Source organism: Ceratocystis lukuohia (assembly GCF_044167205.1).
Source record: "Ceratocystis lukuohia strain C4212 chromosome Unknown Supercontig2_pilon, whole genome shotgun sequence".
In the NCBI taxonomy this organism is placed as follows: domain Eukaryota; kingdom Fungi; phylum Ascomycota; class Sordariomycetes; order Microascales; family Ceratocystidaceae; genus Ceratocystis; species Ceratocystis lukuohia.
The window spans coordinates 799224-826223 of NW_027263521.1; the positions used below are offsets into that span (position 1 = coordinate 799224).

Sequence of the window (27000 nt, forward strand, 5' to 3'; positions counted from 1 at the left end):
CCTTGAGATTTATTCTTTTTTTTAATTCAAATTTCTTAATTTACCTTCTCTTTGTTTTCCACTCTTTATTCTTTCTCACCAACCAAGCCAAGCCAAGCCCCCATCCAACCTCACACACTCTCTCGCTCTCTCTTGCTCTCTCTCTTGCTTTCTCTCTTGCCCCTTGTCTCTATCTTCCTGCCTTTGGCTTCAATCGTTCTGCATGGCCGTCGCTTCGTCATATTAAAGCCCCTTGCCCCCTCTTGCCAACTCTTCTCAAATATTATCTCCCTCCCCCTCCTCATCATCTCCTTCTACCCTTGTACTTGTTCCCCTCACCGCCCAGCTTAAGGCTAGGCCAACATCGTCTTGATGTTTCGTGCCTTTTCAGGGTCTGCCGTGCCTAAACGGCTGCTGCGACATGCGCTGTCGCGCCTTGATTTCTTGGATACTGATGCTATTGATATTGACAATCTAGACCTGGCCATTGGTCGCAATACTGTGCTAGAGTTTCGTGACGTCGGCTTAAGGCTGGAGGTGAGTACTTCTAACTGCCGTTCCTAGCTACCTCTGCCTATTTCTCTATTCTTACCTCTTTCTCGCCTCCTCTCTAATAATGACTCTTTCTCCTTCACTGCCGTAGAAACTCGAGCGTATCCTTCAGCTTCCCCCCGCACTCCAAATACGGAAAGCCCGCGTTCGTCTACTTAAAGTCTCGATCCCTATCGACTTCTACACGAGCCCCATATGTGTTAGCGTCCAGGCTATAGAAGTCTCGGTCTCGCTAGCAGACGAGCCCATATATACCCCTCAAGATGCTACCGACACCGCCGCGCATCGAGGACAGAATGAGTCGCCCCTGGTACCCAACGCTGCTGATCTCGCCCAGTCTTTTCTCGATATGCAGTCCTTGACAGAGAAGCGCGAGTTGGAGCAGGCGCTCTCTAAAAAGTCCTCGCCATCTGCCCTGCCAGGCAGAGGCGCTGATGGCCATGGCGAAGGCAACGGCGATGGCGAGGATGACGAAAGCGGCGGTGAAACTCAATATGGCACGGGCCAGCCCCTCTCGTTGCCGGGCTTCTTGGCTAGCTTCTTGCAGGGGATTGTTGATAGGGTTGAAGTAACCATCAGTGACGTCACTTTTAAATTTGATATCAACCTCCCAACCAACGATAACCACTATAACAACACTGTCTCGCAACCAACTGAAACTATTAGCTTTGTGTTGCAGCTTGATAGCATCGAGATTGAAGGCGTCACTTCTTCTGCTTCGACCACTTCAAAGCCTAGCAACTCCAACGATTCTAATAATCAGAGCCCCCCCCCTTCTTTGCATTCGCAGCCCTTAAAACGACAAGGCAAGCGACATGTTGCCATCAACAATCTCCATGCTTATCTGGTGTCTGACCCACGGGTCTTTTCCCTCTTTACTGCACCTTCGCCTGCGCCTTCTTCAGTGCAATCTGGTGCGCTGCCTCGAGACGCGGACCTTCCAACAACACTTGCCCCACACTCCTACCACGGCGAGGACTTCCTAACAGGCTCCCCTGCTGCCTCAAACTACTCACTCGGCCATGACCCTCAGTCTAGACTGCAGCCTGCACTAGACCTCTCGCCAGATCAGATCCCCGATGAGGACCCCGCAACTCCTCGGCAATCCCTAACCAATCTGTTCGAACACTCAGCCATCAGCTCTACTGAGAGCTTGCCACCGTTTCTCGACCTATCCACAACAGACCAATCCCCGGCAAGAGTTATGGATGCTTCTGGGAGGACACCTACCATCAACTCCCAACCACCACTTCCTGATTCAATACATCTCTTGATTCACGACTCGGATGAGGATATAGGTTCTCACAACCTGCCATCATTTTCGCGCAGCAGCTCCTCAAGTGATGTTGATGAGGATCTGACAACCTCTCGGATGTTTACGCATAGCGACGCTGAAAGTTTATACATGAGTGCCATCTCCCTTCCGCAACCCGTAGTTCCGGAGCATGAACCTGTGACCTGGATTCAAGAGGGCCCTGCAGTCGAACCCTATCCTAACCATCAATCTCAGGAGGATTCTAGCGCTCCAGTTACAATCATAGACTCTGCCATGGATTCGGGTCCAACTGAAGCCCTCTCTGAACATGTTTATGATATCTCCCAGGGATTCCCATTGGTGCAAAGCCAGGCCGAGTTAGAGGCTGAGCCCCCATCAAATCAAACTTCGATCTCCGCTGCTCCACAGTCTGCATATGACAAGTCGATCCATATGCCTGGAGGCTGGGGTGAAGCGTCAACTTCTGAACTAGGCTCTAGTACCAACCCTCAAAATATTGGGAATTCTCGCTATATAAGCGCCTTTCCCACCCGACCTTCCCAAACCCTAAAACAAGAAGTTGCCGACTCAACAGCTCCCATAGAGGTTCTCATCCCTGAAGTTGATGTTGTTGAAGCCACTACTCCAGTAATGGCTAAGACGGCACAAGATGAGGCCTCACGACCTCCAACCCCTCAAGGACCGCCGCGTATGGCCAAGGAAATAATATCTCTGGACAAGGTGTCCATCTTCATTCCATCACAGCCATCTGTAGAAGCGTCTGCGGAGCATCCACAAATGCAGCAGCACATCTCTGGTGACAACTTGGATGCTTCTATTCATTTAGGAGGGCCTGGCGCTTATTCCATGTATAATACATTTGAGTCGCTTCCCGATATAAGTGTCGACGACTACAAGGCGTACATGAAATCAACAAAACCGCCCGGGTCAATTGACATCGAACTTTCGCCCCTGAAAATCCAGATCGATGTCTCTTTGGGGTTCCTGATTGCTTCGATGCTCTCGAAACTCACGGGTGCATTTTCTCAGACAAGTACTTTAAATGAGACTGGCCACTCATCCAAGCAACGCCAATCTGTCAAATCCAAAGAAAAAGACCCTTTGGCATTCGTTCCCAATATAAAGTTCGCTCTTGAGTGGATTTCCCTATCACTGGTTGATAGAGTCGGTGGGTTCAAGTGTTTCTCAGACAGTGTCAAAAGGCCTACGAAATCCAATCTTGCTGAGCCAAGTGTCCTCCTTCGTGCGGATATCAAGGATATCGCCGCCAAGATGCGCCAGGAACAGGACAAAGAGAAGTTTGATCTGTCTCTAGGAAACGTCTCTTTTGGATATGCAAATGAGCATATTGTCTGGTTCGAGCACGAGACGAAACTACAGGCCCCCTCCATGCAGGATTCCTCCTACAACGAGAGCGCTGACATCCAGGTTTCGCTATCACAGAATGCTGTTGAATCACGCGTCATGGTGGTGACCTTGCCGCTCTACGCCAAGCTCAATCTGGGAAAGCTAGATGAGTTTTTTGACCACTTTGGTGGCGTCTCTGAATTTGCTGACATGGGGCTGTCTATGATTTCACAGCTACCTTCGCGTCATCAGCCGGAAACACGGACAAAGTTCCAGCCGCGGGAAAGGTCGGCATCAGCAACAACGCCAAAAATGAGGCCTAGAGGTGTGCGCTTCGATGAGACAGACAATAAGGATAAAGCCTCACCTAGTGGTCCTAAGGTTGATTTCCGGATTGGAGGCTGCAGACTGCGTCTGGTGAGCCAGATATGCCGATTTGACGTTGACACGACTTTGATCAAGGCTGTTGTGCGCAATGAAGGCATCGGCGCCTATATTTCGCAAATCCAGATAACTGGCCCTTGGACTCATGAGACACAGAGCGTTCCCATGACACTACAACTAAACGATACCCGGATCGATTTCCTCGGAAAACCCCTGGAGTCGGACATTTCGCGGCTACTGGAAATGCTTATGCCAGCAAAGTCAAAGTTCAAAGATGATAATGATTTAATGGTCGATAGGCTGTTTGCCCAACGCCGGAAGGGGTCTTTGCTTCGTGTTAAGACCAAGTCTGTCCAGCTTCGCCTAGGCAGTCTGGCTCTTCTAAAATGCCTCTCGGACCTTGGCGATGAAGTGGGCAAGCTGGCCCCTCTGGCCCTGATGTTTCCTGAAGATGATAGGCCTGGTATTCTTGTCTTGGCTGGCGTAGAAGAGACTCAAATGTCGGCTGATGTTGGCGGGAAGTTAGGTATCTTCCATTGCGACCTTAGAAGGCTTGAGGTTGCCCATGTTGGTTTCCCATCGCTATTGTCTGTGGGGGTTGGTACAATCCGCGTTGATCGCAATGGGAAAGAGGTACTTGTTGATTCTGTGCGGGGCATTGCTGTACCATCAACACTTTCGCCTGAATCCAGCGTAGCTGTTCGGGTGCGTATGATTGGTGACGACTTTGAGCCGGTCATCAGGGTTCGAGTGCAGGATCTCGCTATTGAGTATCGGGTGCCAATGATGATGGATTTATTGGGTCTTGAGGAGGACGCCACACCCCAGGAATTTGAAGAGACTTTGGCAGCCTCTGTGGCAAACTTAGGAGAGACAGCTGTCACCGGCCTTGGAATCGAGATGGCCCCGGCAACGAACTCCAAGGGGAAAACGAAGGCAGCTAAGCCCTTGGTCATCGACTTGGCCCTTCGAGACACACTCATTGGCTTCAACCCTTTAGGCATACCGGCCAAGATGTATGCGGTGCTTGGCGAGTCTTATCTTACAACCACGCTACCGGAGAATGGGAACTTTGATGTGAAGGTCAATGTGGCCAAGGCCTGGCTAATGCTGGTAGATGACGTTGAAGTCCTGACAGCTATCGAGGACACTATGGCATGTCACAATGACCATGCCGAGTCCCTGCTGACGGCTGGCCTTTCAAAACGTGGCTTCGCTAACATCAGCTACATCTCATCATCTGTGACCACAGTCAAGAGCGCAATGCTTCCTGAGTCTAATTCGCGGCAGATTCTCATCGACACGCAAAAAACTCTATTTATTCTCGAAACATGTGCCGACTCAACGCAGACGTTAATTGCTCTTGCAAATGCACTCTCGCCGCCTACACCTCCCTCGACTGAAATCAAGTACCGCACGGCTATGGAGGTGCAGGACTTGCTTGCGTCTATTTCGGGCGATGCTTTTGGGCAAGCTGAGGGCGACTATGATTTTGAGAATGATTTTGGTCACGTGTCCAGCTATGAAAGCGGCGATTCCGACTACGACAACATGTCGTCATTGGCAAGCAGCACGGCCGATTTGAGAGCAGGCCTCACCGAGAACTATGGCGGCGATAGCGGTAGCCCTGGCCTCATAGGGCCTTCAATGAGAGGCGAGAAGCTATTTGACGTAGCATCGATGACAGACTCCATCACTACCACACAAGATACCCGCGATGGCGTTCTTCTGGGCCACAAAAATGGCGATTCTTTCTCCCAGGAAGAGCCTTATGGCATAAGCAGCGAGCTAGTCTTCGATGAAAACTACTTTGAGCACAAAACAGAGGTTGCTGAAAATGCGCGACTGTGGGATGCTGCCAAGGGAAGCTATGCTGTGGCCCCTAAGAGCCTGGTCGATGCGAGCCCAGTCAAGATCACGGTGCGCGAAGTGAGTGTATTCTGGAAGCTGTTTGACGGCTATGACTGGGCCGCCACCCGTGATGTCATATCGGAAGCTGTTTTAGGTGTGCAGAAGAAGGCTATGGAGCACAAAGGCCACGATGCAGCTCATGGCAGGAACGTTGGTAGCGCTGTATCAGCGACTGAAGGTAGCAAGAGTGGTATGGACTCGGATGGCGAGGATCTGCTTGAGACTGACACTGAGATTGGCGATTTCCTCTTCAACTCTATCTACATTGGCATTACGCCTCGTCAAGATCCACACGAGCTCACAAATGCCATTAACCGCGAGCTTGGTGGTGATACTGGCGATACTGAGTCTATTGCGACGGCTACTACGCAGACTTCAGCTAGCACTATCCGACCTAGCAATTCTGAGCGAGGGGTTCCTAGGGAATCCAGATCTGCGCAGCATCAGCGCCACCAACAGAAGCTTCGGCTCCAGCGCAGCAAGAAGCACAAGATTGCCTTTGAGGCTGTCGACATCCATGTAGATATTGCAATGCTGCCGGCTGGTTCCGGGCCAACACAAAGCTGCATTGATGTACGCGTCAAATCTCTCGACGTCATTGACCATATGCCCCAGTCTTCGTGGAGGAAGTTTGCCACATACGACCGTGATGCTGGAGAGCGTGAACTTGACTCCAATATGATCCATCTAGAGGTGCTAAACGTCAAACCAGTGGCTGATCTCGCAGCATCGGAGTTTGTCATTTCGGTGGAGGTCTTGCCGCTACGGCTACACGTGGACCAAGATGCACTAGACTTCATCACACGTTTCTTTGCGTTCAAGGACGAGAGAACGCCGATCCATCAGTCATCGGGCGATGTGCCATTTGTGTCCCGCTTTGAGATCCAGCGCATTCCGCTCAAGCTAGACTTCAAGCCACGGCATGTTGATTATGTGGCCCTGCGGTCAGGCAAGACCAGCGAGTTCATGAACTTCGTCACGCTGCAGGATACGCACATTGAGTTACGGCGAGTCATGCTTCACGGCGTCACAGGCTTTGATAGAGTCGGCCTAATGCTCAACGATTTGTGGACACCCGATGTCAAGCGCTTCCAACTGGCCACAGTTCTAGCTGGACTGTCGTTTGTGCGGCCGCTAGCCGATGTCGGCAGTGGCGTCAAGGATTTAATTGAGATCCCCATGGCTGAGTATCGCAAAGATGGCCGTATTCTTCGCAGCATCAAGAAGGGCGCAATGTCGTTTGTGCGCAACACCGGAACGGGCGTGGTTAAACTCGGCGCTAAAGTGGCTGTAGGCACTCAGAATGCCCTGGAGGGAGCCGAAGGCCTGCTCTCTAATAACGGGCAGAAGCAGCAGCAATTCGCAAAAACCTCCAGCGGGAACATTGGCAACTACACGGCCAACGATGATAGGCGGGTCATCAGCCCCTATGCCAACCAGCCACTGGGCGTAGTACAAGGTTTACGTGGCGGCTACACTAGCCTCACACGCGATATCACAATGGCACGTGATGCCATCGTGGCTGTCTCAACACAAGTCATGGAGAGCAATGGGCCAGCAGGTGCTGCACGTGCAGTGCTAGAAGCCGCACCAACTATCATTTTCCGACCAGCTATCGGGGCGTCCAAGGCTATTGGCCAGACGCTCCTGGGTGTGACAAATACGCTAGACCCAGTAAATCGGAGAAGAATTGATGATGTAAGTATAAAACGAAGCGCTCGCTGGTCGTACCGATAGTTAGGGGAACTTTGCTTTACTAACAGACTAAATGCATAGAAATACAAATGAGGGCAGGGCTTTTTACAGTCTTGCTTGCTCTTCTTTTCTTTCTCTTTTTCTTTTTTATCCTCCCAGCGTTCTACTTATGATTGTCGTTTAGTTTTCTTTTGTTTTCGTATGCCTTCTAACTGAACCAGACTGCTGCGCATATCTACTGCGCCTATACACGCCTTGTTTTTCTGTTTGGGATTTCTCGTTGCACCTTTTCAATAACCACATCTGCGTTTCTATGTCAATGTACAGTGTAGGCTTTTTCTTATTACACCACACTATTACATCACAATCTTGATATCTTCTGTAGCCACCATCTCTTGCCGCTCCACTATGCAAACTTCTCACAGTCCATCGGTGATTCCGTTATTCTTGTCCCAAGTTTTGCGTTGCTGATCGAGATCTACCCACCATTGGTATGTCGGATCTTTCTCTAGACGCATGCCAACTTCACCAGTCTGAGCCGCCCACGGTTTCGGATCCAAAATGTAGTGTAGGTTCTTGACCTTGTCATCACGCCAAATGACTTCATGGACGCCCTCCCAGCGCATCGTACGCAGGGCATTGTAAATGTACGGCAGGGGCACCCAACGCCCGGCAAACAGCTCCGATAGCACACTTTGATCAGCAAATCCCATTCCTGACGCGTTCGCGTGCATGTAGTTCAGGATGCGCTCCCACAGTGCTGCTGATGGCACCAACACTAGGAGTCCGCCGTTGAGATAGCCCATCGGTGATGCATTGCATGCCGGTGCTATCTGGTGTGCTGTCTCAGGAGTCCCATGCTGGGTTGTAAAGGCACAGTTGCTTGGCACCCAATCGGTTGGGTAGTGCTTTTTGTGCAGCGGGTTACATACGCATGCATGACCAGCGGCCAGGACTCGTGTGCTAATGCCTTTAGAAGCTTCTGTAGCAGAGTCAAGAGGCAGTGTCATCAGCTCGTCCATGTTCTGGAGAACCAGCATGTCTGCATCTAGCTGCACCACACGCTCATACTGCGTTAGACTAAATGCTGCCAGCTTCGTCCAGCAATCGTTAAAACGTGGATCGTTGCTGTAGTTCGGTCCATTGGCCGGTCTTATATAGTCGATGAGTTGTGTGTCAATAAAACGTGCGGAGAGCGCTGAGAGCACTTTAGACGGGAGCGTGTCAGTGTATAGCACAATAAGTCCATAGGCAGAGCCAACAGACCGCAGCGAGTGCGCAAGGGCGAGAACACCAGGCAAGTACGTTTCGTTGGTCAGCAGGACAGCCCACACTAGCGATGGATTAGAAGTTATTAGAATCGTGGGTGGATATAGTGGAGGAAACAAGATGTACCTTTGTCCCCGCCAGTGGTCTTGGGCCTAACAAGTCTCATTGCAGTCGTGGTAAATGACAGAAGCACGTGGGGGAAATTCGAACAGCTTAAGAGTTAACGGGCAAGAAGAGAGAAGAAGAGAAGAGAAATACCGACAGCGGGGGCAGGAGACTAACTAGTCAAAGGAAGACGAATGCAGGTTAGACAAACACGCAAGCAATTGTTAGATGTAAACCTACCAATCACAGGACAATATGTCATCATCGCCGCGTCGCATCACGTCTACATAGCACTAGAAACGCTAGTTATGGTTTTAGGCTACATTACACTACATATTACCCAAGGAAACCACCTGATAGCTGGATAAATGTAGCAGGATATGCATGAGGCGTCCGTCTCCTCCTGCTACTTGCAGACAGTAAAATCTCAGGAGTACGAGGCGCAACCGACATTTATTCCGATAAATCCAAGTTTCTTACGCTAAAGTTTACTAATGGTAACCTCACTTATCGTGAAATTAACCCTAAACTCAAGTAGCACATGATCCCAGCTCCTACCAGTCAGCGATAAGATAGCCCCCGCTAAACCCACTAATAGCCCGTCATCAAACAGTGCCGCTAGTAACACAAAGGCTGCCTGCTTACTGTACAAAGACCTCAAAAGTGTGTAGCTTCATAGCCTGACAAAGAGCTCAACGATCGACCTGTTGCAAGATAAATATCCCTAGTCTGCTTTTGCGCCATCGCAACTTTTATATTGAAAATGGCGCCACCATACTTATCTTACACAGTAAGCACATCTTTTCTAGCCCTTGCAATGTCACTCGAGGAGCTACCTACTGACTACCTCCGTCGTTTCTCTTCTTCTTCCATTAGACAAAGCTCAAGGTCCAGCTTAAGCTCGCCATCGCGCGGCTCCGCATGATCCAGCAACGAGATGACAGTCTCTCAAAAACAAACCGCCGCGCCATGGCCCAACTGCTAGAGCAGGGCAAGATCGAATCTGCACGTATCCGCGTCGAGAATATAATCCGTACCGACATTATTAGTGAGCTGCATGAGCTGCTTGAGCTATATTGCGAGCTGCTGCTCGCGCGGGCCGGCCTGCTTGAGGGTTCGGGCCCATGCGATCCAGGGCTCGAAGAAGCCGTGCACAGCCTCATTTACGCCGCTCCCAAGACCGAGGTTAAGGAGCTCCAGACCGTACGCACACTTCTAGCCGAACGTTTCGGCAAGGAGTTTGTCTTGTCAGCAACGACAAATGCTAATGGGCGCGTCAGCCCCAACGTCGTCAAGAAGTTGCAGGTCACACCACCGCGCGAGGAGCTAGTACAGGGATACCTAGAGGAGATTGCCAAGGCGTATGGTGTGTTATGGCCAGAGCAGTCGCCAGTGAAAGATGCAGAGTCAGGTGATGAGGACGGCGGCAGCGGCGGCGGCGGCGGCGGGAGTGCGGAAAAAGCCTTGTCCAAGGCGGAACAGGAGCAACTAGCACTCAGCGAAGTCTCACCCCCAGCAGATATCGGGGCCCGGTCGCCGCTGCGGATAGCGCCGCCAAAAATGTCGACCGACAATGTGCATCCCAAAGTCACGCTTGACTCTAAAGAGTTGACAGGCTTAGCAATTAAAGCAAAGAAGCCTTCTGCAGCAAAAAAGCCAGGGCCAGAAGGCAAAGTCCCCGACATTTCAGAGTTAGAACGAAGGTTTGCGGCATTGAAGAAATAGAGACGTCGGCTGATGTAGAGATGGGCCGAGGGACGCTGTTTTGTGCATCTTTATTCTTTTCCTGTCCCATTCAATACCGTCCTACACCTCGTAGCCAGCACTCATTAAATATTTGCCTGCATAGTGAACCCAAGATCACCAACAAGGCGATGATATCATACCCTAACCCTAAACTAACATCGGCTAAATAGAGGTAGAACATGTTCCATAAGCGTTCTTTCCAAGTCGTTTCTCACTTGCGACCGGAAAGCTTGGAGACAATCAAGCACTTGTTGCCTTGTTTTCTACCCTTGATAACGCGATAGAAGTCCGCTGCCATGTTGTCATTTATTTTGATTCAGAATCGACAGTAAGCTAGCGCATTATTGATAGCTCTAATGGCTACCACAGGCCCAGCCAGCACAATTTCCAAGGAGCTAACACAACGGGTCTGGGATTAGGGGCAAGACCCGGTTGGCCAAGTGGTACGTGCCTTACAGCGACGAGGAGAAGGTGAAGCTCAAAGGCGAGGTAAGTTCTTGCTGCCTGCCATATTACAAGATTCTTAGTAGCGTATTAGTTTGCTAACCCGTGCCATGCGCTTCTTTCTCGCCTTCTCTCCCGCCGCAGATTCACCGCCTCGTAGCTCCGCGCGACCAGAAATACCAATCCAACTTTGTCGAGTTCCGCAACAACAAGATCGTCTACCGGCGATACGCCGGCCTCTTCTTCTGCGCGTGTGTCGACACCAATGACAACGAGTTGGCCTACCTCGAGGCCATTCACTTCTTCGTTGAGGTGCTCGACTCATTCTTCGGCAATGTCTGCGAGTTGGATCTGGTCTTCAATTTCTACAAGGTCTACGCTATTCTGGACGAGGTGTTTCTGGCTGGTGAGATCGAGGAGACGAGTAAACAGGTCGTTTTAACGCGGTTAGAACATCTGGATAAGTTGGAGTGAACACGAGTCGAGGGCCGGGGGGCCAAATAGACAGAACACGTGGAGAATTGCGGCTTGATGTCGGATATCATGGCGTTTGTTTTTCTTTTTCGTTTTCCCGTTTTTGGGGGTTTAATCTTCCTTCCTGCTTTTCTGAATATAATATAATGGGTTATGCAAAATAGGCCTTTGCCTCAGTCTTGTATAAATGTAGTTGTAGTTTGCCGACTAGTTATGTAACAGCTCTCGGCGGCTTATCATTGGTCTTATCGGTTTACCCGTGGATTAGCCGGCGCGAAGGCTGAATGGAAACAAGGCCAAACTCCAAGCTAAGATCATCACGCCTTCTTCCCTCTCCACAACGACGTCATTAAAGACCTGCGAAATTGTGGCCCGTGTTGCATATTTATCCCGCTTCTATTAGGTAATTTTCTGGCGATACTCGTGGAGAAAATGTCTTCCGAACGCACGTATAAGTACCGGCAGGAGATTAGCCAGGTGAGCTTCTCCTAATGATTTAGACTCCATGTTGGCCTAGGGGGGGGGGGGGGTGAAGTCTTTCTGCTAACTTCTGCGTTCTGCCTTAGATGATGTACGTCTCTGGTGAGACTGCCGAGCCATCTGTAGAAACCACTGGAATCATTGAAGATATTGTGCGACAGCAAGTCGTCGAATTGGTACAGTCATGACCGGCTTTACTTCCTGAATCTGGTAGCAGTCTGTTTCTAACCTCAGCCTTGTTTGTAGCTCCGTACTAGCACCGAGCTTGCTGCACGTCGCGGTTCTCGTTCTATAACTATAAACGACCTGATATTCCAGATTCGCCACGACCAAGCTAAAGTATCTCGGCTGCGGACCTTTCTCTCGTGGAAGGATGTGCGCAAGAACGTTAAAGATTCGGACGACAAGGGTGGAGGCGACGACATTGGCGGAGCTGATGATGCTGTAGCGCCGCCGGTTGATGAGGCGGCTAAAAAGAACAAAAAGGCCAAGGTTGGAATGCCTTGGGAACCTGCCTCGTTCTATAGCCAGGAAGTACCAGAGCGCGATGACGAAGAGGACGAAGAGGAAGAAGAACTCAATTACCTCACGCTGCAACGCCTGCGTAAGGCTGATGAGCGCACTAAGGCCATGACTAAAGACGAGTATGTCACGTGGTCCGAGTACCGCCAAGCCTCATTCACGTACCGTAAGGGCAAGCGCTTCCGCGAATGGGCCGGCTTTGGCCTTGTGACTGACAGCAAGCCATCTGATGATATTGTCGATATCCTCGGCTTCCTTACCTACGAGATGGTGCAGTACCTGACGGAAAATGCCCTGCGTATCAAGGAGCACGAGGATCTGCTTAAGGCGCAGAGTGGCGGCGATAACCCAAAGAAGCGCAAGCTGTTCCAGGGCGGCCTGTTTGATTTGCCTAGCGAGGGCCGCGTGCCTGTTGAGCCACGCCATGTACAGGAAGCGTACCGCAGGCTACAGGAGAGGCCTAAGAAGACACGTGCAATGTTGGGCGGCACGCGCTTGAAGCACAGCATGCCTTTGAACATTGTGAGTCTAGACATCGGCGAAGAGGCCTCTGACCAGTATGCTAACATTGATTTATCCAGTTCTAATTTGGAAGCTGTGCCCTCTTTATCTACTATGTGCTGGTTTGTTTCTTGTTTGGGTCTTTTTTTACAGCCTGGCGTTCCGGAGTCGGTGTTGGTATTAGTATTGTCGACTAGTTTGTCTTTGTAATAGGACTCTTACTAGTTTGCCCATTCGTAATATGGGGTTTTCTTGTCCGTGACACTCAAGCAGCCAAGTTGGACCCTTCCCATTGAGAGAAGCCAGCTCCCTTCCACCCCCATGCTATCACGTAATGGTCTGCCAGTAGATTCCACTCTTCGACTTCGTCTAAACCCTCTAGGCTATCGACTCTTGTCTTCTCCTCTTCCGTCACCCAGCGGCCCCACAGCCTCTCTATGGTTTCTGCATGTACCGTATTGAAACCTGCCTGGCTTAGCCGTAGTTCCTGGTCGCGTGGCGTTTTGAATTCATATAAAGTTGGCATACTGATTTGGCGCGCCGCTAGATTCCAGACCATCATGCGGCCAAATGCATCGTCGGGTCTAATCGGTTCATACAGTGCGATTCCCACATCGTTGATGCGGCTAGTAAAGTATGCTATGACGGCCTGAGCCTCATGTGTCTCAAGGTAGCATAGACAGCACTCGGATAGTAGTAGCGTCGGAATATCTGTCCGTAGGCCTGTGAGATCCATGGCTCTGCGTCCAGCTGTGCCTATTAGTTGTCGTAGGTCTACGCCATGACAGAAATACTGTCCACCTAGCGCTGGAGCGCTAGACCAGGACTTTACAGCTACTGGCTGGTCCTCTGTTGTTTCATGAGAAATCTCGGCTGTGGATTGGAACACGCGCTGCAGCGCTGGATGACTCTGCACGGTGACCAGCTTCTGTGCAGTGGCTATAGAGAAGTCGATTTCGTGGTAGACTAAGCCTGTGCTGGTTGATGGTTGTGAGAAGAGCCGCAGGCTGCGTGTGTCGGTTCCCGCGCCTAGGGAGATGATTTGCTTCTCACTGCTAGAATTGCTCTGTAGGAAGCCCTTAACAAGCCGGTCTAATGCGGTTGTGCGTGTGTATGTGCCTGAAAAAAAAGAGTAAAGGGGAGATGTTAGTGAAATTTGCATGTCTTGTAGTTCATCGGGTAGCCATAAACGAATAGCATCTCTGCTCGCATATTCGCGAATTCCAGCCCGTCTACACTGCATGTAGCACAGCGACAAGGGCCCTCGTGACCTGAAATATTAGTACCTAAGGCTTACCTCTATTAATGATCGGTAGCCGCCTTGTTGGTGCACCAGCCCCTACTGTACCAACAAAGTACTGTGCAAACGGGTCCGCTAAATACCCCACTTCGACAGCACTTAGACGCGAGACTGCTGCGTCTGTATCAGTTCCCTGGACCACGGCATCGCGCGACCCTCGCGCGCTCTGAGAGCCCCCGATGTTGCTGCCGCCGGGACGTCCTCGACGAGAGGCACCAGTGCCTCGGCCACGAAGCGAGAGGAGGTTCGGGATAGACGGGGCAGACATTTTGTTCGCTACTGCGTTTTGGAGGCTATTTTCTGAATACAGCCTTGGAGATGGCGGCAAAAAGAGGATGGCGATGACTTCAGGTATGACGACCACAGTATTTGGGGGCAAGACTTAGTGATTATGCTATTGTTTCAATGGCATTGTCTTGATGTGAACACAATTTGTTGTCTAGCTTGTGCGACTTGAGCTTCACCTATAAAGTGGGGCATTCATAAAAGTGGGTCTCTATTCTGATGTAGATATGATGTCAACAGGAAGACGAGTATAACTGCTGCTTATTTATTGATGCTTTCGGCTTGAAATAGATGTCTACATTGACAAAATCATGTATCTGAAGATATCTCTGAAGCTATGCGCTATTTGAGAAAATATACACGTGAGTGTGCTTGCCATATAATAATTACCACCAGCTCCAGGCTAGACCTAAATTACTGCAGTTAGTCATCAAGCATGCTTTAGTTGATACATGTATTTGTGAGCCATCTGATTAGGATTTCCCTACTTGATTGCTTTTCAACAATGGGTATTGGTTTGTTACGAAACGGAGCAAAAGGCTCTACAGCGAGTGTCACAAGCCTATTATAGATATGTTAGGGTTGCCTGGGTTTAGGGGTTTCAAGATAGAGTTGCTACCATATGGACCCTCACGCTCAACCCTAACACAGAAGCTGAGAAAGGTAGCATTGTCAAGACCTAATACAGTCGTTAAGAGGTACGCACTACAAGTAAAATACTGAGCAAGTCTAGACTTGGCCTCACCCCTTGACGCTGAACTTTAATTTACTTGCTGTCTACGGGAGCTACTTGGATCAAACGATGTCGGTTTGGCTAGAGCTGGCCCACGGATCTTCGACAGGAAAAGCGCGTATTAGTCTCACTTCGGGCTCGATATTGGAGATGGAGAGAGAGTACACGTGGATCCCACCGCGCACTGAAAGCTAGGCCTTCCTATAATACGGATATATGGTCGGTTTAGCATATGATAACTACCACTAGCCCAGTAGTAGGCTTGGAGCGCTGGTCTCAGCAACCAACTTGCATGGGCTGATGTATGCATTTGCAAGCAACATGAAGAGGGGTTCATTCTTCAATTGCTGCCTGACCAGGCGTACTGAGCAGAAAAAGACTTTTCAGCCCCGTCTAAACAGCTACAGAGAAGAAGGAAAACAATTACAACCCCAATGATCCCGTGGATTTGTTTAATTCTACTACTTGGCGTGGTTGAAACAATTATTTTGCATCCGCCACGGTTCTGTCACTGGAGGTAGATCTACTGATAGTTGATTCCATCAAGACATAATGAACTGGGCTATGATAAAGCGCATGCGACCATGAATTATAGCGTGTCCATCAATACCCACCCCGTTGGTCATTTTGGAGAAGCGCCTCTCATTGGGCCGACGGTAGGCAGTTCTGGAACTCTATAGGCTACGGCCCGAACGGCCACCTTGTTGGTACGCCATCTCCCGCAGTATCAACACAGTACTGTGCAACAGGGTTAGATAACGCCTATATCGACAGTGTCTGGATGCGAGATGCTGCGTCCATTTTAGTCCGTTCGATAAGTGCGCTGTGCGGTCCCTGTGTGCCTTGGGAGCTTCTAAGACTGTTGCCGAGGCGCACTTGGCAAGAGGCGCAAGTACCTCAGCCACAAATCAAGGGGAAATTATAGATCACTGGCACAGACATTCCGTTTGTCGAAGCTTTCTGGATTGGATTAGCTGACTATGGCTATGGAGATGACAGCAAAAGAGGGGCAGCCATAATTCTAGATGCGATGATTTTATCATTTATGGTAGGGCGTGAGGATGCTCTTAGCTCTAGGTTGTCGTTTCTAGCCCATCGTTTTGTTAGACACTTCTTTGTTTAGCTTGCGCCACTTGAGCCAAAAGTGTAGACTTGGCCTAACCTTAATGCCTTGATGCTGCTGTACAATGGCAGCCCAGTAACATCTGAGTATGTGGACTGTTGGGTACAGTATATTTACTTTTGACCCTACATTAGGCCTCGGCCAACAAATACCCATTATCGAAGCTTCATCAGCGACCGACCTGGCCGGAGTATCCTTACTTCATTGCTGCCCAACAGAAGGAGAAAGCGGCCATGTAATCCTGTTGCAACCTTGAGTAGCCGACTGAGCAGCAAACGCAGAACTACAACTCCAATAACTTCATAGCTATGTTTCAAACTGCCAATTGTATCTGATAAAAGACACCATCACACCACTCCCTTGGATCTGTTCTCAGGGGTCTATCCGTTGTTATCTGACATTGTAGCGGTGTAAATGTTGTTCTATGTGGATTGAATACGGACACTCATCATGTCCGGCCTATCAATACCTTGTTAGAAATTTCCGAGAGACGCTCTCGTTGGGCTGAGAAGCTTGACGGCGGTTAATTCTGCGTCTTTGATAGGGTCAGGCTGACTTGGCCGTACAGCTAGCCAGGCAGTGCGGCTAATGATGCAACGCAATTGACTTTCAATGTATACAACTGGTAGACTGCTGTCTGCCCACTACGTCTCGCTTGGCGTTGCTTTTGACTATAAAGAGTCCTAAAATGGCTCAGCGGGCGGAAGAAAGACCCTGCTATCTCTTTTCAAACACCAACCAAAAACCGCATTATCGTGACAACCGCTCGACATTCTTCAAAAAGTCTTATCTGAGATGAAGAAGAAAAACGAAATGACGGTAAAGACGTGTAAATGGATCACGACTATTAACCCACAAATCACGCATGAGAAAAAGCGAACTGAAGCCCACCTTAAGGAAGGCAATGAGAAAGCAGACGATAGCGATCGTGTCGCTGGCGAGTGGCTCTTGGCTTCTCCCTGCTTCAATGACTGGCTCTGTCATCAAGACAATCGACTATGGTACAGAGGATCAGGTGAGTAAAGAAGCCCTATTGTAAGTGAGAGACTAGCTATTAAGACTTGACAAAACAGCTGGCGTTGGGGAAACCATCTTGGTGTAAGTTCCAAGCCCATATATTGTGGCATTGGTCACGTTGTGTTTTAGCTAACATATATGAGACAGATCTTCTATCATCAACGAAGTTCGCAGATACACTGCTGAGAAAGAATACCAGTTTGCGTACTTTTACATTATCTATACTAAAGATTACACTGTATACGATGTTCTTGCGTCACTCTGTGTCCAGATCCTAAAGCATATGGAGCCCTTACCAAGCTATGTCACTAATCTATGGAGGCGTCGCAATCATGGCCGAGAGACTCTCTAACTTGAAAGTAGAAAGGCGTCCTCTTTTCGAATAAAGGCCCAAGTACCCTAGAACAGGTAGGCGGAGGGCTCGAAGAACATGTCAGCAAAATGACGACGCCTTATACTAGTTGAGACTGCCACCCATTTCTATACTCCCTGTTATGCTGTCTCGGTAACAGAATCCTTCCGTGTCATACCAGGTTACACAAAGGATCCCAATTCATTAGATTTTAACCCCCAACAGGCAAGAGCTACTACACAGACGAAATAAAGAGGCAAGGAATCCTGTGGATATTTGATTGGCTGCAATGGTGTCGGCAGTCCACTTCAGGAATTCTTGTCGTTTATGCCATAACATATCTATACCAAATGACATGGCTACTTTCCACTCTTAACCACAACACCCCAGCAAGCAACTTTTGCCAAGCTTGAAGTCTTATAGTCGCGTACTTGATCGTCAAGGACTTGTCATTGTACCTGGACCCCAACTTGCTCCTGTTAATCGGCTAATCCCAGTCCTAGGCTCAAATTATTTCATCGGGGTAACATGCAGCTGCCAATAGGCCAATAGATACTACACACTACACACCATGCATATCGTGAGTCCTCTTAGAAAACTAGACTGGCGGATTATTGACTTATCCGTAGTCTCTAAAGTCACATTTATCTGGCTTGCCACCTGGTATAACAATGTCCCCTGTAAGATCGGCGAATCATTATAAAGAAAAATAAGCAAACACCGCACCTTGAAGACATACCAGCCTTAACATAACTATACAAGCAAATGAGGTTATACTTAGCCCTCTGACTCAGCTGATTCGGAATCACGCCTATACCCCATCCGCCAGCATCAGCACCAGGTCGTGGCTAGCTATCTCCCATTGCTATATAAATCGTTATGTTTATGCCTGGGGTGGGACGGGGGTGTTGGGCGTTTCCAAGTCAGAATATGATAGCAAAAGCTCTCTCTAAAAACACCAAATCATGTCAGTGGTTGTCTACGCTTATCAGAGTTAAAGCATATACGTACGCGTTCCTTCCTCCAGTAGTTTGTGTCCCAGACTATGTAGAAGCCACGCTCTTCGTTTGCATTTATTGCTTGCGGCACCATGATTTCATCCTTGGTGATCCAAATGCACATCTTCTTGTGCCATCTCCAGTTGCGTGAGTGGCTGTCCCCCAGTGTTAGCCTCCTGAAACTTCTTTTCCTTTGCTTATATACTCCCTTCTCAACTTACAGCTCCGCTGCCGCCATATGCTGACGAACATCCGCTGGACACGAGTAGAATATCCAGAACAAGGACTCTTCGTTGAAACTCCGGATTACTTGCTCAATGGATTGCACGTTCGTAACGTTGTAGCACTCCGGTAGTCTAAACTTAGATATCGCTGGGTAAGGTAGCATATCATCGAATAGAGAGTAGTTTTGCGTCGAAATCATCCTAACATAGTTAGCAATCTTCTATCCTCTCCTCCCACCATATTCATAGCTACCGCATAACATACTCTGTGCTTGCCAGGTCAAGACCCAATTGAGTCACGTCAATTCCAGAGAGCATAGCATTGTAGTCAGGATATCTCTCCATTAACGTTGTAAGGCCCTTTAAGCCCCACTTATCAGCTTCAGGCATGGTACCTAAAGGATCATGTATTTCCATTTGGGCTTCTGAAGGAGGCACCACTCCGTTGTTGTCGTCGGCAATAGATGACTTCCGGCTTTGATCATTATTACCAATAGCACCGTGGGGATGTCTGCTATCCGAAATACTAGTCGGTGCCTCTTTGTCGTCCGACACACTAGGTCTTTGCTCCTGATGTCTAGATGACGTAGCTAGATGTGTGTCAGTAAACCGCATATACAATCGATATTGAAATACTAGGATGCTTACTAGCTCCATTAGAGGCCATTATTCGGTTGTTCATACCATTGTTATTGCCGCTTCCACTCCCGTTACTGTTGGAATTGCTGTTGCCAACATTAGCATTGGTAGCACCATTACTGTTGTTGCTATTGTTGTTAGCAGACAGCGCATTCAGTAGACCATTCCCGCTACGACTTTGTGCGCTTTGCGCATTCTGCCCCGAAGACGTCACTGAGGGACCACCAACAGCCTGGAAGCCCATATTCTGGATCTGGGTGGAGTCATTCGTAGTTCCACCTCTATTGTTTAACGGAGGGAAGTCATCAATGCTAGATGAGGGCATTTGTTGAGGAGGCTGGCTAGGCTGCCCAACATTCATATTTCCCTGGCTCCCAAAACGGAAGGAGCCTTGAGCAGAATTTAAACGACCACTGGTTGCACCTGGAGAAAATGGATCTTCTTGCTGGGCAATATGTGAGGCCAAAGTTGTTGATGGCGCTCTAGGAATCGGACCCACGCTTCGAGGGCCGTTAGCAGCGCTTGTAGCCCAGAGCGAAGCATGACCAGTGTTCTGCATCTGGGAGTTATTCGACAATGAGGGGAAGTCACTATGGCGCATAGTTAGCATGTTAGTACAGTTCAAAATGACAACAGTAAAACTCCGAAATATGAAAACTAGGTTAGAAGCTCGGCAAGGTAAAAATGGTGAGGATTCAACAGCAAATAACGCTTGTTAACTTGCTCTAGTTTTTGTATTGACTGTAGCTTCGTAGAAGTCGCCTTTTGTTGCCTATGTTTCAAGACAGAGGAGTAAGGCCGTTCTTGTGATACAAAGGCGTCAGCCTGAGCATTTCCAATTCCCTGACCAAGATTTTTTTCATGAAGTTGAAAACGTCCGTATTCCAGTGATAAAATAGGCTTAGCCTTCTGGCGGTATGGAGGGGCCATATTTCGGAGGACTGCTAATGCTATTGTTGTAGGTTTTTGGGCAAGTAGTTCGTCGATGGCACTTTGCTCTGCCTATCGATTTCAGGGACAATCGGAATAAGGCATATATAGCAAAGGCGACCATAGAAGGATGCAATTAGAAGTAAGAAGAGGGAGGAAATAGAAGGAATAAACGGGAAAACTTCCTTCTAAATAGGTTTCAAGCTCTAGTTACCAGACCCAGCTTTTCAAGCGCAGTACTATGAGCACTTCAGTTCGTCCTAGCCAAAGTAGAATGGAGATGACAGGGAATACGAACGGCTGCTTGCTTTCTAGTTTGCTTGTGCAGGATTTGTCATGAGTTGGGATAATCTGTTTACTCCACAGGACGCACACTTGCAGAACGCAGATGCAGATGCAGACGCAGCCCAGTTCCAAGAAGATAAGACGAGAGCCTCATCACTCACATAACACGACATACATAGCATTGCATATGTATATCATATCGGTTCGCATTTTATGTTGAGTGTGGTAAGTCACTGGATACGTCTTTCTTCTTGACTTTCTCAGGTTGGCATCATATCTTTCCACGGATACAACGGCACCAAAGCAAGATATTTTGCAAAAAGAAATTTGTAAAAAGAAATGGTAAAAAAATCAAAAACAAATACTTACGATGGGTCTAGGGGATTCGCTGCTTGAGTTGCGCCTAAGCTCTGGGCAAAGCTCACATTGCCGGCTCCTAGGCCTAACGGTCGAGAGGTAGGCTGCATACCAGGAGCACCCATGGGGACACTGCCGCCAAAAGCCCATCCTGAATTGGCTAAATTTGGGTTATATATTGTTTGTTAGAGGTATTTCTCAAGCATATTCGAGCTGACATCGACAAAAAGGTCGCTTCGCATACCCATCTTATTGCCGTTTGGTAGACGGTTTGGGCCCGCACGCCCGGGCTGCTGGGATTGAGGTTGCTGCTGGGATTGAGACTGTGCCTGTGACTGTTGGCCGTAGCCAACAGGCATTCGCATTTGTTGAGGAACCGACCCTAAAGAAGTAAGGTATGAGTTTGTTAGTCCAGGCGTTTGGAAGTAATATTTCATTGTTATAGTTATCAAGGCAGACATGACCACCGCCATTGTCGCATAAGTTCCCTGTGGTTATTTTGTGTGGGAGTCAAGCTGCCAGGCGCATTGAATCTCAAACACTTCCAGCAGCAAGCTATAGTTTGATTTAAAGCGCCGTAATAGCTGCCAGATGTCCACAGCTCTAGGCGCAATTTTGGCCAACTTCAGGCGATTATATGGCATTCTTGCCATTATACGAAAAGCAGCCAAGTACATGCGGAGTGGTTGAGTGGCACCGAGCTATTGAATAAATGTAGAGACGCAAGCAGCAAACTCAGAGATACATAACAAGATACCCCATATCAATGAAGATACTGTCAAGTAAACCTGTAGCAGGCCATGGGAAAGTGAAGACGATATTAAAGCTGGTGTGATGATTGAGGATGACGATAACGTAGGTGGCAGCATGGCATACCTGAGCGATTCATTGTCGAGAAGTTAGGAATATGGCCAGAAAACAGCAATGAACTTCTCCGAGAAGTGAAGGTGCAAATACTATCAGTATTTCCAGATACAAAATAAGCAGTGATTGATAATTCGAGATTCGAGATTTAACGACGTTCGATGTTCGACGTTCGACGCTCAACAAAACAGTCAGCAATAGACGAGGCCAAAGCCGGACGCAAAGGAGAAAAATAAGAGGGGGCTTTAAAAGGCCAGCTCATCCAAAGTCACGAGGGTTTGACAGAGGAAAGAGCAATTAGATTTTTCGCGCGTGCCTTCCTTCTTCGAGAAATGAAAAAAGAATCGGAAAAAGATGCATACAGTCCGGCGAGGCAACGGAATTCTACAAGAAAACAAGGCCACCGGGAAGGCGAGAGGCCCTCCCGCCGTCTTTGCTATGGTGGTCCTTTGAAGGCGCTGTTTCTAGCCTTCTCATTGGCCAACGCTGCTAATTGGCCAGCAATTTTTAGCATTGCACGAGGCTGTGGTAGTTTTAGTAGGGGACCCACACTAAACGACGTCACTCTGAATCCGGCCAATTATCACAAGATTGAACAGAAGCTGGGCTTGGCCAAGCTTAGCCTAATTAGATTGTGATTTACATGTTTTATGCAAGTCTTCCTTATTCTATTTTCTTATATTTCTATTCATCTCATTTCCCTGTCAATTAGTATTCAGAAGCGCCCCCTTCAAACTATCCTCCAACACCTCTCGTGACAAGCTCCGGCCAATAATCACCAGCTTGCCTACCGCTGTAGATACATTATCCACTACCTCCTCAGTGTCAATAATTTCGAAAATCTCACGCACACCTTGAATCAATTTGACCTCTCGGTTTTCCAGAACCAGGCGACCCTTCAATCTGTGCACTTCAAAGCTTGGATCAGCATGGCCACCCGGTATTTTCTGCTCCCAGAGCACTGATCGGAGCCATGCGTCCACGGAATTCACACCATTTGGCCCCATGACAGGGAGAGGGATTGATAGCGTTGAAATTGTCTACTTCAAAGTCAGATGTGCATGAACAAGGAATACTTTGTTCACAAGCCCCCATATTTGTTAGAGGCAGAAGGAATACACGTACCAGATCGATATGGGTATGGCCCTGAATTATGTTGTCGATATTACTGACATTATCATAGGCATGCAGATCTAGGATCACGCCTTCGAGCTGTGGAACGGCGCCCTTTTCTGTCACGCAGATTTTAGCCAATGAGTTGATTGATGATATCCGCTGCTTGACCATGCCCAACTCTTGCTCCGTCACAAGATCCGATTTGTTGATGACAATGACATCAGCATGGGACAGCTGCACGTGAGCGGTAGTCATTAATGAGCTGTGGCCATGTTTTTCTTGCTCGTGTGTTTCGATTTGCCCGGCAGGATCGTCAAGACTCTTAAGAACATTTTTAGCATCAACTAGGGTGACAATGCCATCGAGATAGATGGTGCTTCCTAACCCATCATCCACCCAGAAAAGCGGTGCAAGATTCCCTGGGTCAGCCAGACCTGTTGTTTCGAGGAGAATATAGTCAAATGCGCCTTTCTTTTCCATTAGTGACTCAATAGCATTGACGCCAGTGTCCCTAATGAAACACATAAGAAGAGTTAGAGTCAAGTCTAATCAAACGACCAAGGATGGTTATAATGAGTGAACCAGCTACTCATCTCGTGGGACTCACTTTACAGAGCAGCAAATGCAGCCGTTTCCGACTTCAAGCCATTCCTCGACCTGCTCGCCATTCTTGTTGACCGTAAGAGATTTTTCAATATCAAGGGCTGAGTATAGTGGATTAGCCGCATGCTTTAGTTTCTTTCCCTATAATATAGCATTGTCACTTACAGTCGCCGAATTCTACACGATAATTATTAGTCAAGGTTTTTTTTTTGCTGGTAAAGGATTAGACAAACCATTCATTATGACGGCAATCTTCTTGCCATGCTGCTCTGTTAAGATGTAGTTTAGCAAAGTAGTTTTTCCGGCGCCCAGATACCCTAGTTAATAAGTTAATGATTGTACCTGGCACACCAAAATCTCAATAAGGCAGCATCCTACCAGTGACAATAGTTATAGGTACTTTGACTTGTTTTTTCTCAGTATCAACTACATCATTGTTGATAGAGATGTCAACTAGATCAGGCGGGGTGTCGTCGTCCAAGTCCATTGTATCTGCACGAATCGTATGCTGAAGAGAACAGAAATAATTTCAGGTAGGCCCTCACTCTAGATTCAGGCGAAGTGGTGTTCATGGACTTGTTGTTTTTTCATTGGGGCTATAGCAAGCCCAAGTAAGGTCATCAAACTGTGGGACTAGCAATTGTTTGATGATGCTTTCAAGCGACAGTAATGTCAAGGTCACTTGCCACTTACTAACTACTCGCCCCACACTGCCCAAACCCTAGTTATGTACTCACTCTTAACCCACAACCCCTTGTCTTAGGCGCCCTGCTGTCTTTTTCGTATCCACTTGCCGTTGTTTTTGTTGTTTGTTGCGACTTACCAATCAGGATCTATAATTGCTAGTTGACGAACTTTATGTGTGATTTTGAGAGGCGGCGACCTTGGAATTGACACACTTCACTTTTTGCTACTGGGCCTTTCCCCTTAAAAGCTCATTGCTTGCTACCTATTAATTTTTTTTCAGACGCCTCTCTATCTTTTCGGTTCTCGTCTTTGATATCTTTTTGCACAACATACAGACTACATAGTACAAGCTGTCCTGCTGTGACACACAACCACAAACAACATAAGCAACCACAACTTCTCCCAAAGTCTGCCCGCCCACGATAAACGTACCAATATATCCCCCCCCCCCAATAAGAGCAAAATCTGTTTGATTTCTTATCACTGCAAATATCCCACAATGTCGGCGATGGCACCCAGTTCGCCCAGGTTGCCCAGCCCGCCACCACCCGCCGAGATTCCCGCCGGAATCCCGATTGATCATGGAGCCCATAATGAGCAGTTGGCTGAAGCCGCGCTGTATCGGATAAATTCAAAACGTCGCGTGCATCCAGGAACTCGGTCTAAAGACATGGCATCAGGCCCGCCATTGGTCAATCTGTCAGAGGTGGGTAGCAAGCAACAGCAGAACAACTGCTCTCACGCAGCCGCAAGCTATATTCTCCGCTCACGTTACCCTATTCCCTTACTAATCTGCTACTCCCCCCTCTCCTCTAGCTTGATTCGCCCTTCCAGCTCCAGGAACATCTAGCGGCTCTTCACTATTATCACACAGAGTCTTCGATAAAACCCGTTACTCGTTCCGTCGCTGCCATCCTCGCTCAACCGCCGCCGTCCGTTGATCGTATCGTGTGGCTCTATGAACTTTGCCGCTTTCTTATCTCTCAATGCAATACCCTGATTGTTGGCTTCCTCTTTGATACACCACCATGCAGTGCCGCCACTTGCCCCGAAATGCGCGCATCAGAGTGGCAGTTCCTATGTGCCGTGCATGAGACTCCCAAGAGCTGCTGCGCAATCGACTACTGCTGCCATACTCTCGACTGGGCCGCAAATGTCATCACTGATCCTAAGCTATTCCCTAGCCGCTTTATCACAATGAGCGAGTCGCATATGACCACTCCAGGCATGAAGACCTTAATCAATGTGTTTCGTCGCCTACATCGCATCTTTGCTCATGCCTGGTTCCTGCATCGCAATGTCTTCTGGGCTGTCGAAAATCCCTCCGGTCTCTACATTCTTTTCAAAACCGTCTGTAATATTTATAACCTTTTGCCCGGCGATGCATATGAACTTCCACCAGAGGCTGAGGGTCTTGTTTCTCAGCAAGCGCCTGCTGCTGAGCATACCTCTGATCGTAAGGTCTCAGGGCCTATAACTATCATAAAACAGGTTTCTACGTCGAAAAACACCAGCGCACCTACGCCTGCTGAAGAAAGCGAGAGGCCCAATTCACGAGCCAGCAATCATGATAACAACACCGCGCATAGTGGAACTGCCTCGGTGGGTAGTGTAGTTGGCACTGTGCCTGAGCATGAGGAAGATAACACGTCGAGTCAACATTCTGAGGACATAGATGACAATGTTTCTGTAGCCCATGATGCCGGGATTGTTTCTTCACCTGAAGATTCCTCTAAATTATCATCACCCACTGCGGGAGCTGGAGCCAAAGATAAAGATTTCGCCAGGCGGAAATCCCCCTCACGAGCTAAGCCGAGTCAGGTGCCCGTTCCCGTAGAGTCTTCAAAACCTTTCAGCGACGATATTACCATCATCTCAAATGATTCTACGCCTGCCCGCGCCAAAACTTCCTCGCCTAGGCCCGGATCTGGCTCTGGATCAATTAACCTCCCACCTTCAAAACTTCCAAAGAAGGCCTCTCCCAGACCTCCCAAAGCGATGCTGCGCACTGCCTCTCCTGCTGGTACAACACCACCATCAGCCATTCCCCCACCTATGCACACAGCTTCCGGTGGTACTGTGATTGCGCCGGCCTCGACCAAGACATCAACGCCAGAGCCCCCTATAAATCCGTCTACGACAATGGCTACTGACGAATCGAACGGTTCTACGGATGAGAACACTTCTAAAACAACTGAGTTGCCTGAATCTCAGCACGCAGAAACAGAAAATGTTTTAACTGAAGAGTCCGAGGAATCCGAAGAATCCGATGTCGATGCAGTCAGTAAGGAGGAACCCATGCGTAAAGATGAAGAAGAGGAAGGTAAACAGGAACACGCAGATGAAATACCAGAGGTCAAGACGGAGTCGGAGGGAGAGGACAAGGCTGATGAGAAAACTGACGAGGAGGGAGAAAAGTCTGAGGAAAAGGAGGATACGGCTGGACTCAAGGCCGAGGACAAGCCAGACGAGAAGACCAAGAAAAAAAAGAGAAGAAAGAGCAAGGCCAAGGGCAAGGGTGACAATAAGGCTACCACGAGCGAGGCGTAAGCACCAAACCAAGTAACTTTCTCCGCCCCGGCTTTCTCAGTATTTCCGTGACAACGTTTTATGGTACTCACCAGGGGCTTTATCCGGGAATAATTAATCACCACTGTCACTGCTTGTCTACAAAGCCTCTAATTCCATCCTTTTTACCTTTGTCTACGTACACACTTATAATACATAGTTCCTGGATCCATCTAGAGATAGATATCCTTCGACATATATGAACAAGAAAACCCCCCAAAATACTGTCTTATA

At 48.6% G+C, this 27000-nt stretch overlaps 8 protein-coding genes across 8 annotated transcripts; 4 read left to right on the top strand and 4 right to left on the bottom strand.

The window, feature by feature from the left end:
- Positions 1-351: 351 nt before the first annotated feature.
- Positions 352-7186, top strand: HOO65_020210 (Autophagy-related protein 2; the record flags this gene model as incomplete). The annotated part of the gene is made up of 2 exons (XM_071006240.1): positions 352-516; positions 623-7186. The coding sequence occupies 2 exons, from the start codon at positions 352-354 to the stop codon at positions 7184-7186; spliced, it is 6729 nt and encodes a 2242-aa protein (XP_070860848.1).
- A 377-nt stretch (positions 7187-7563) lies between these two features.
- Positions 7564-8579, bottom strand: HOO65_020211 (glycosyltransferase family 8 protein; the record flags this gene model as incomplete). The annotated part of the gene is made up of 2 exons (XM_071006932.1): positions 7564-8477; positions 8540-8579. 2 exons carry the CDS (start codon positions 8577-8579, stop codon positions 7564-7566), a joined length of 954 nt encoding a protein of 317 aa, XP_070860849.1.
- A 702-nt stretch (positions 8580-9281) lies between these two features.
- HOO65_020212 (AP-2 complex subunit sigma) lies at positions 9282-12771 on the top strand (the record flags this gene model as incomplete). The annotated part of the gene is made up of 7 exons (XM_071006350.1): positions 9282-9308; positions 9395-10221; positions 10634-10707; positions 10869-11140; positions 11749-11838; positions 11981-12706; positions 12766-12771. 7 exons carry the CDS (start codon positions 9282-9284, stop codon positions 12769-12771), a joined length of 2022 nt encoding a protein of 673 aa, XP_070860850.1.
- Positions 12772-12950: 179 nt separating this feature from the next.
- Positions 12951-14253, bottom strand: HOO65_020213 (Leucine carboxyl methyltransferase 1; the record flags this gene model as incomplete). The annotated part of the gene is made up of 3 exons (XM_071006816.1): positions 12951-13441; positions 13487-13777; positions 13983-14253. 3 exons carry the CDS (start codon positions 14251-14253, stop codon positions 12951-12953), a joined length of 1053 nt encoding a protein of 350 aa, XP_070860851.1.
- Positions 14254-16939: 2686 nt separating this feature from the next.
- HOO65_020214 (NACHT domain protein) lies at positions 16940-17495 on the top strand (the record flags this gene model as incomplete). The annotated part of the gene is made up of 3 exons (XM_071007073.1): positions 16940-17141; positions 17200-17224; positions 17291-17495. 3 exons carry the CDS (start codon positions 16940-16942, stop codon positions 17493-17495), a joined length of 432 nt encoding a protein of 143 aa, XP_070860852.1.
- Positions 17496-18378: 883 nt separating this feature from the next.
- On the bottom strand, positions 18379-21365 carry HOO65_020215 (General negative regulator of transcription subunit 2; the record flags this gene model as incomplete). Its single annotated transcript, XM_071006406.1, has 7 exons — positions 18379-18444; positions 18507-18648; positions 18715-18918; positions 18983-19307; positions 19366-19946; positions 20941-21088; positions 21173-21365. 7 exons carry the CDS (start codon positions 21363-21365, stop codon positions 18379-18381), a joined length of 1659 nt encoding a protein of 552 aa, XP_070860853.1.
- An 863-nt stretch (positions 21366-22228) lies between these two features.
- HOO65_020216 (COBW domain-containing protein 1) lies at positions 22229-23998 on the bottom strand (the record flags this gene model as incomplete). Its single annotated transcript, XM_071006646.1, has 7 exons — positions 22229-22315; positions 22584-22832; positions 22918-23419; positions 23516-23612; positions 23677-23688; positions 23745-23780; positions 23890-23998. The coding sequence occupies 7 exons, from the start codon at positions 23996-23998 to the stop codon at positions 22229-22231; spliced, it is 1092 nt and encodes a 363-aa protein (XP_070860854.1).
- Positions 23999-24697: 699 nt separating this feature from the next.
- On the top strand, positions 24698-26748 carry HOO65_020217 (MOB-like protein phocein; the record flags this gene model as incomplete). The annotated part of the gene is made up of 2 exons (XM_071006568.1): positions 24698-24904; positions 25015-26748. The coding sequence occupies 2 exons, from the start codon at positions 24698-24700 to the stop codon at positions 26746-26748; spliced, it is 1941 nt and encodes a 646-aa protein (XP_070860855.1).
- Positions 26749-27000: the final 252 nt, after the last annotated feature.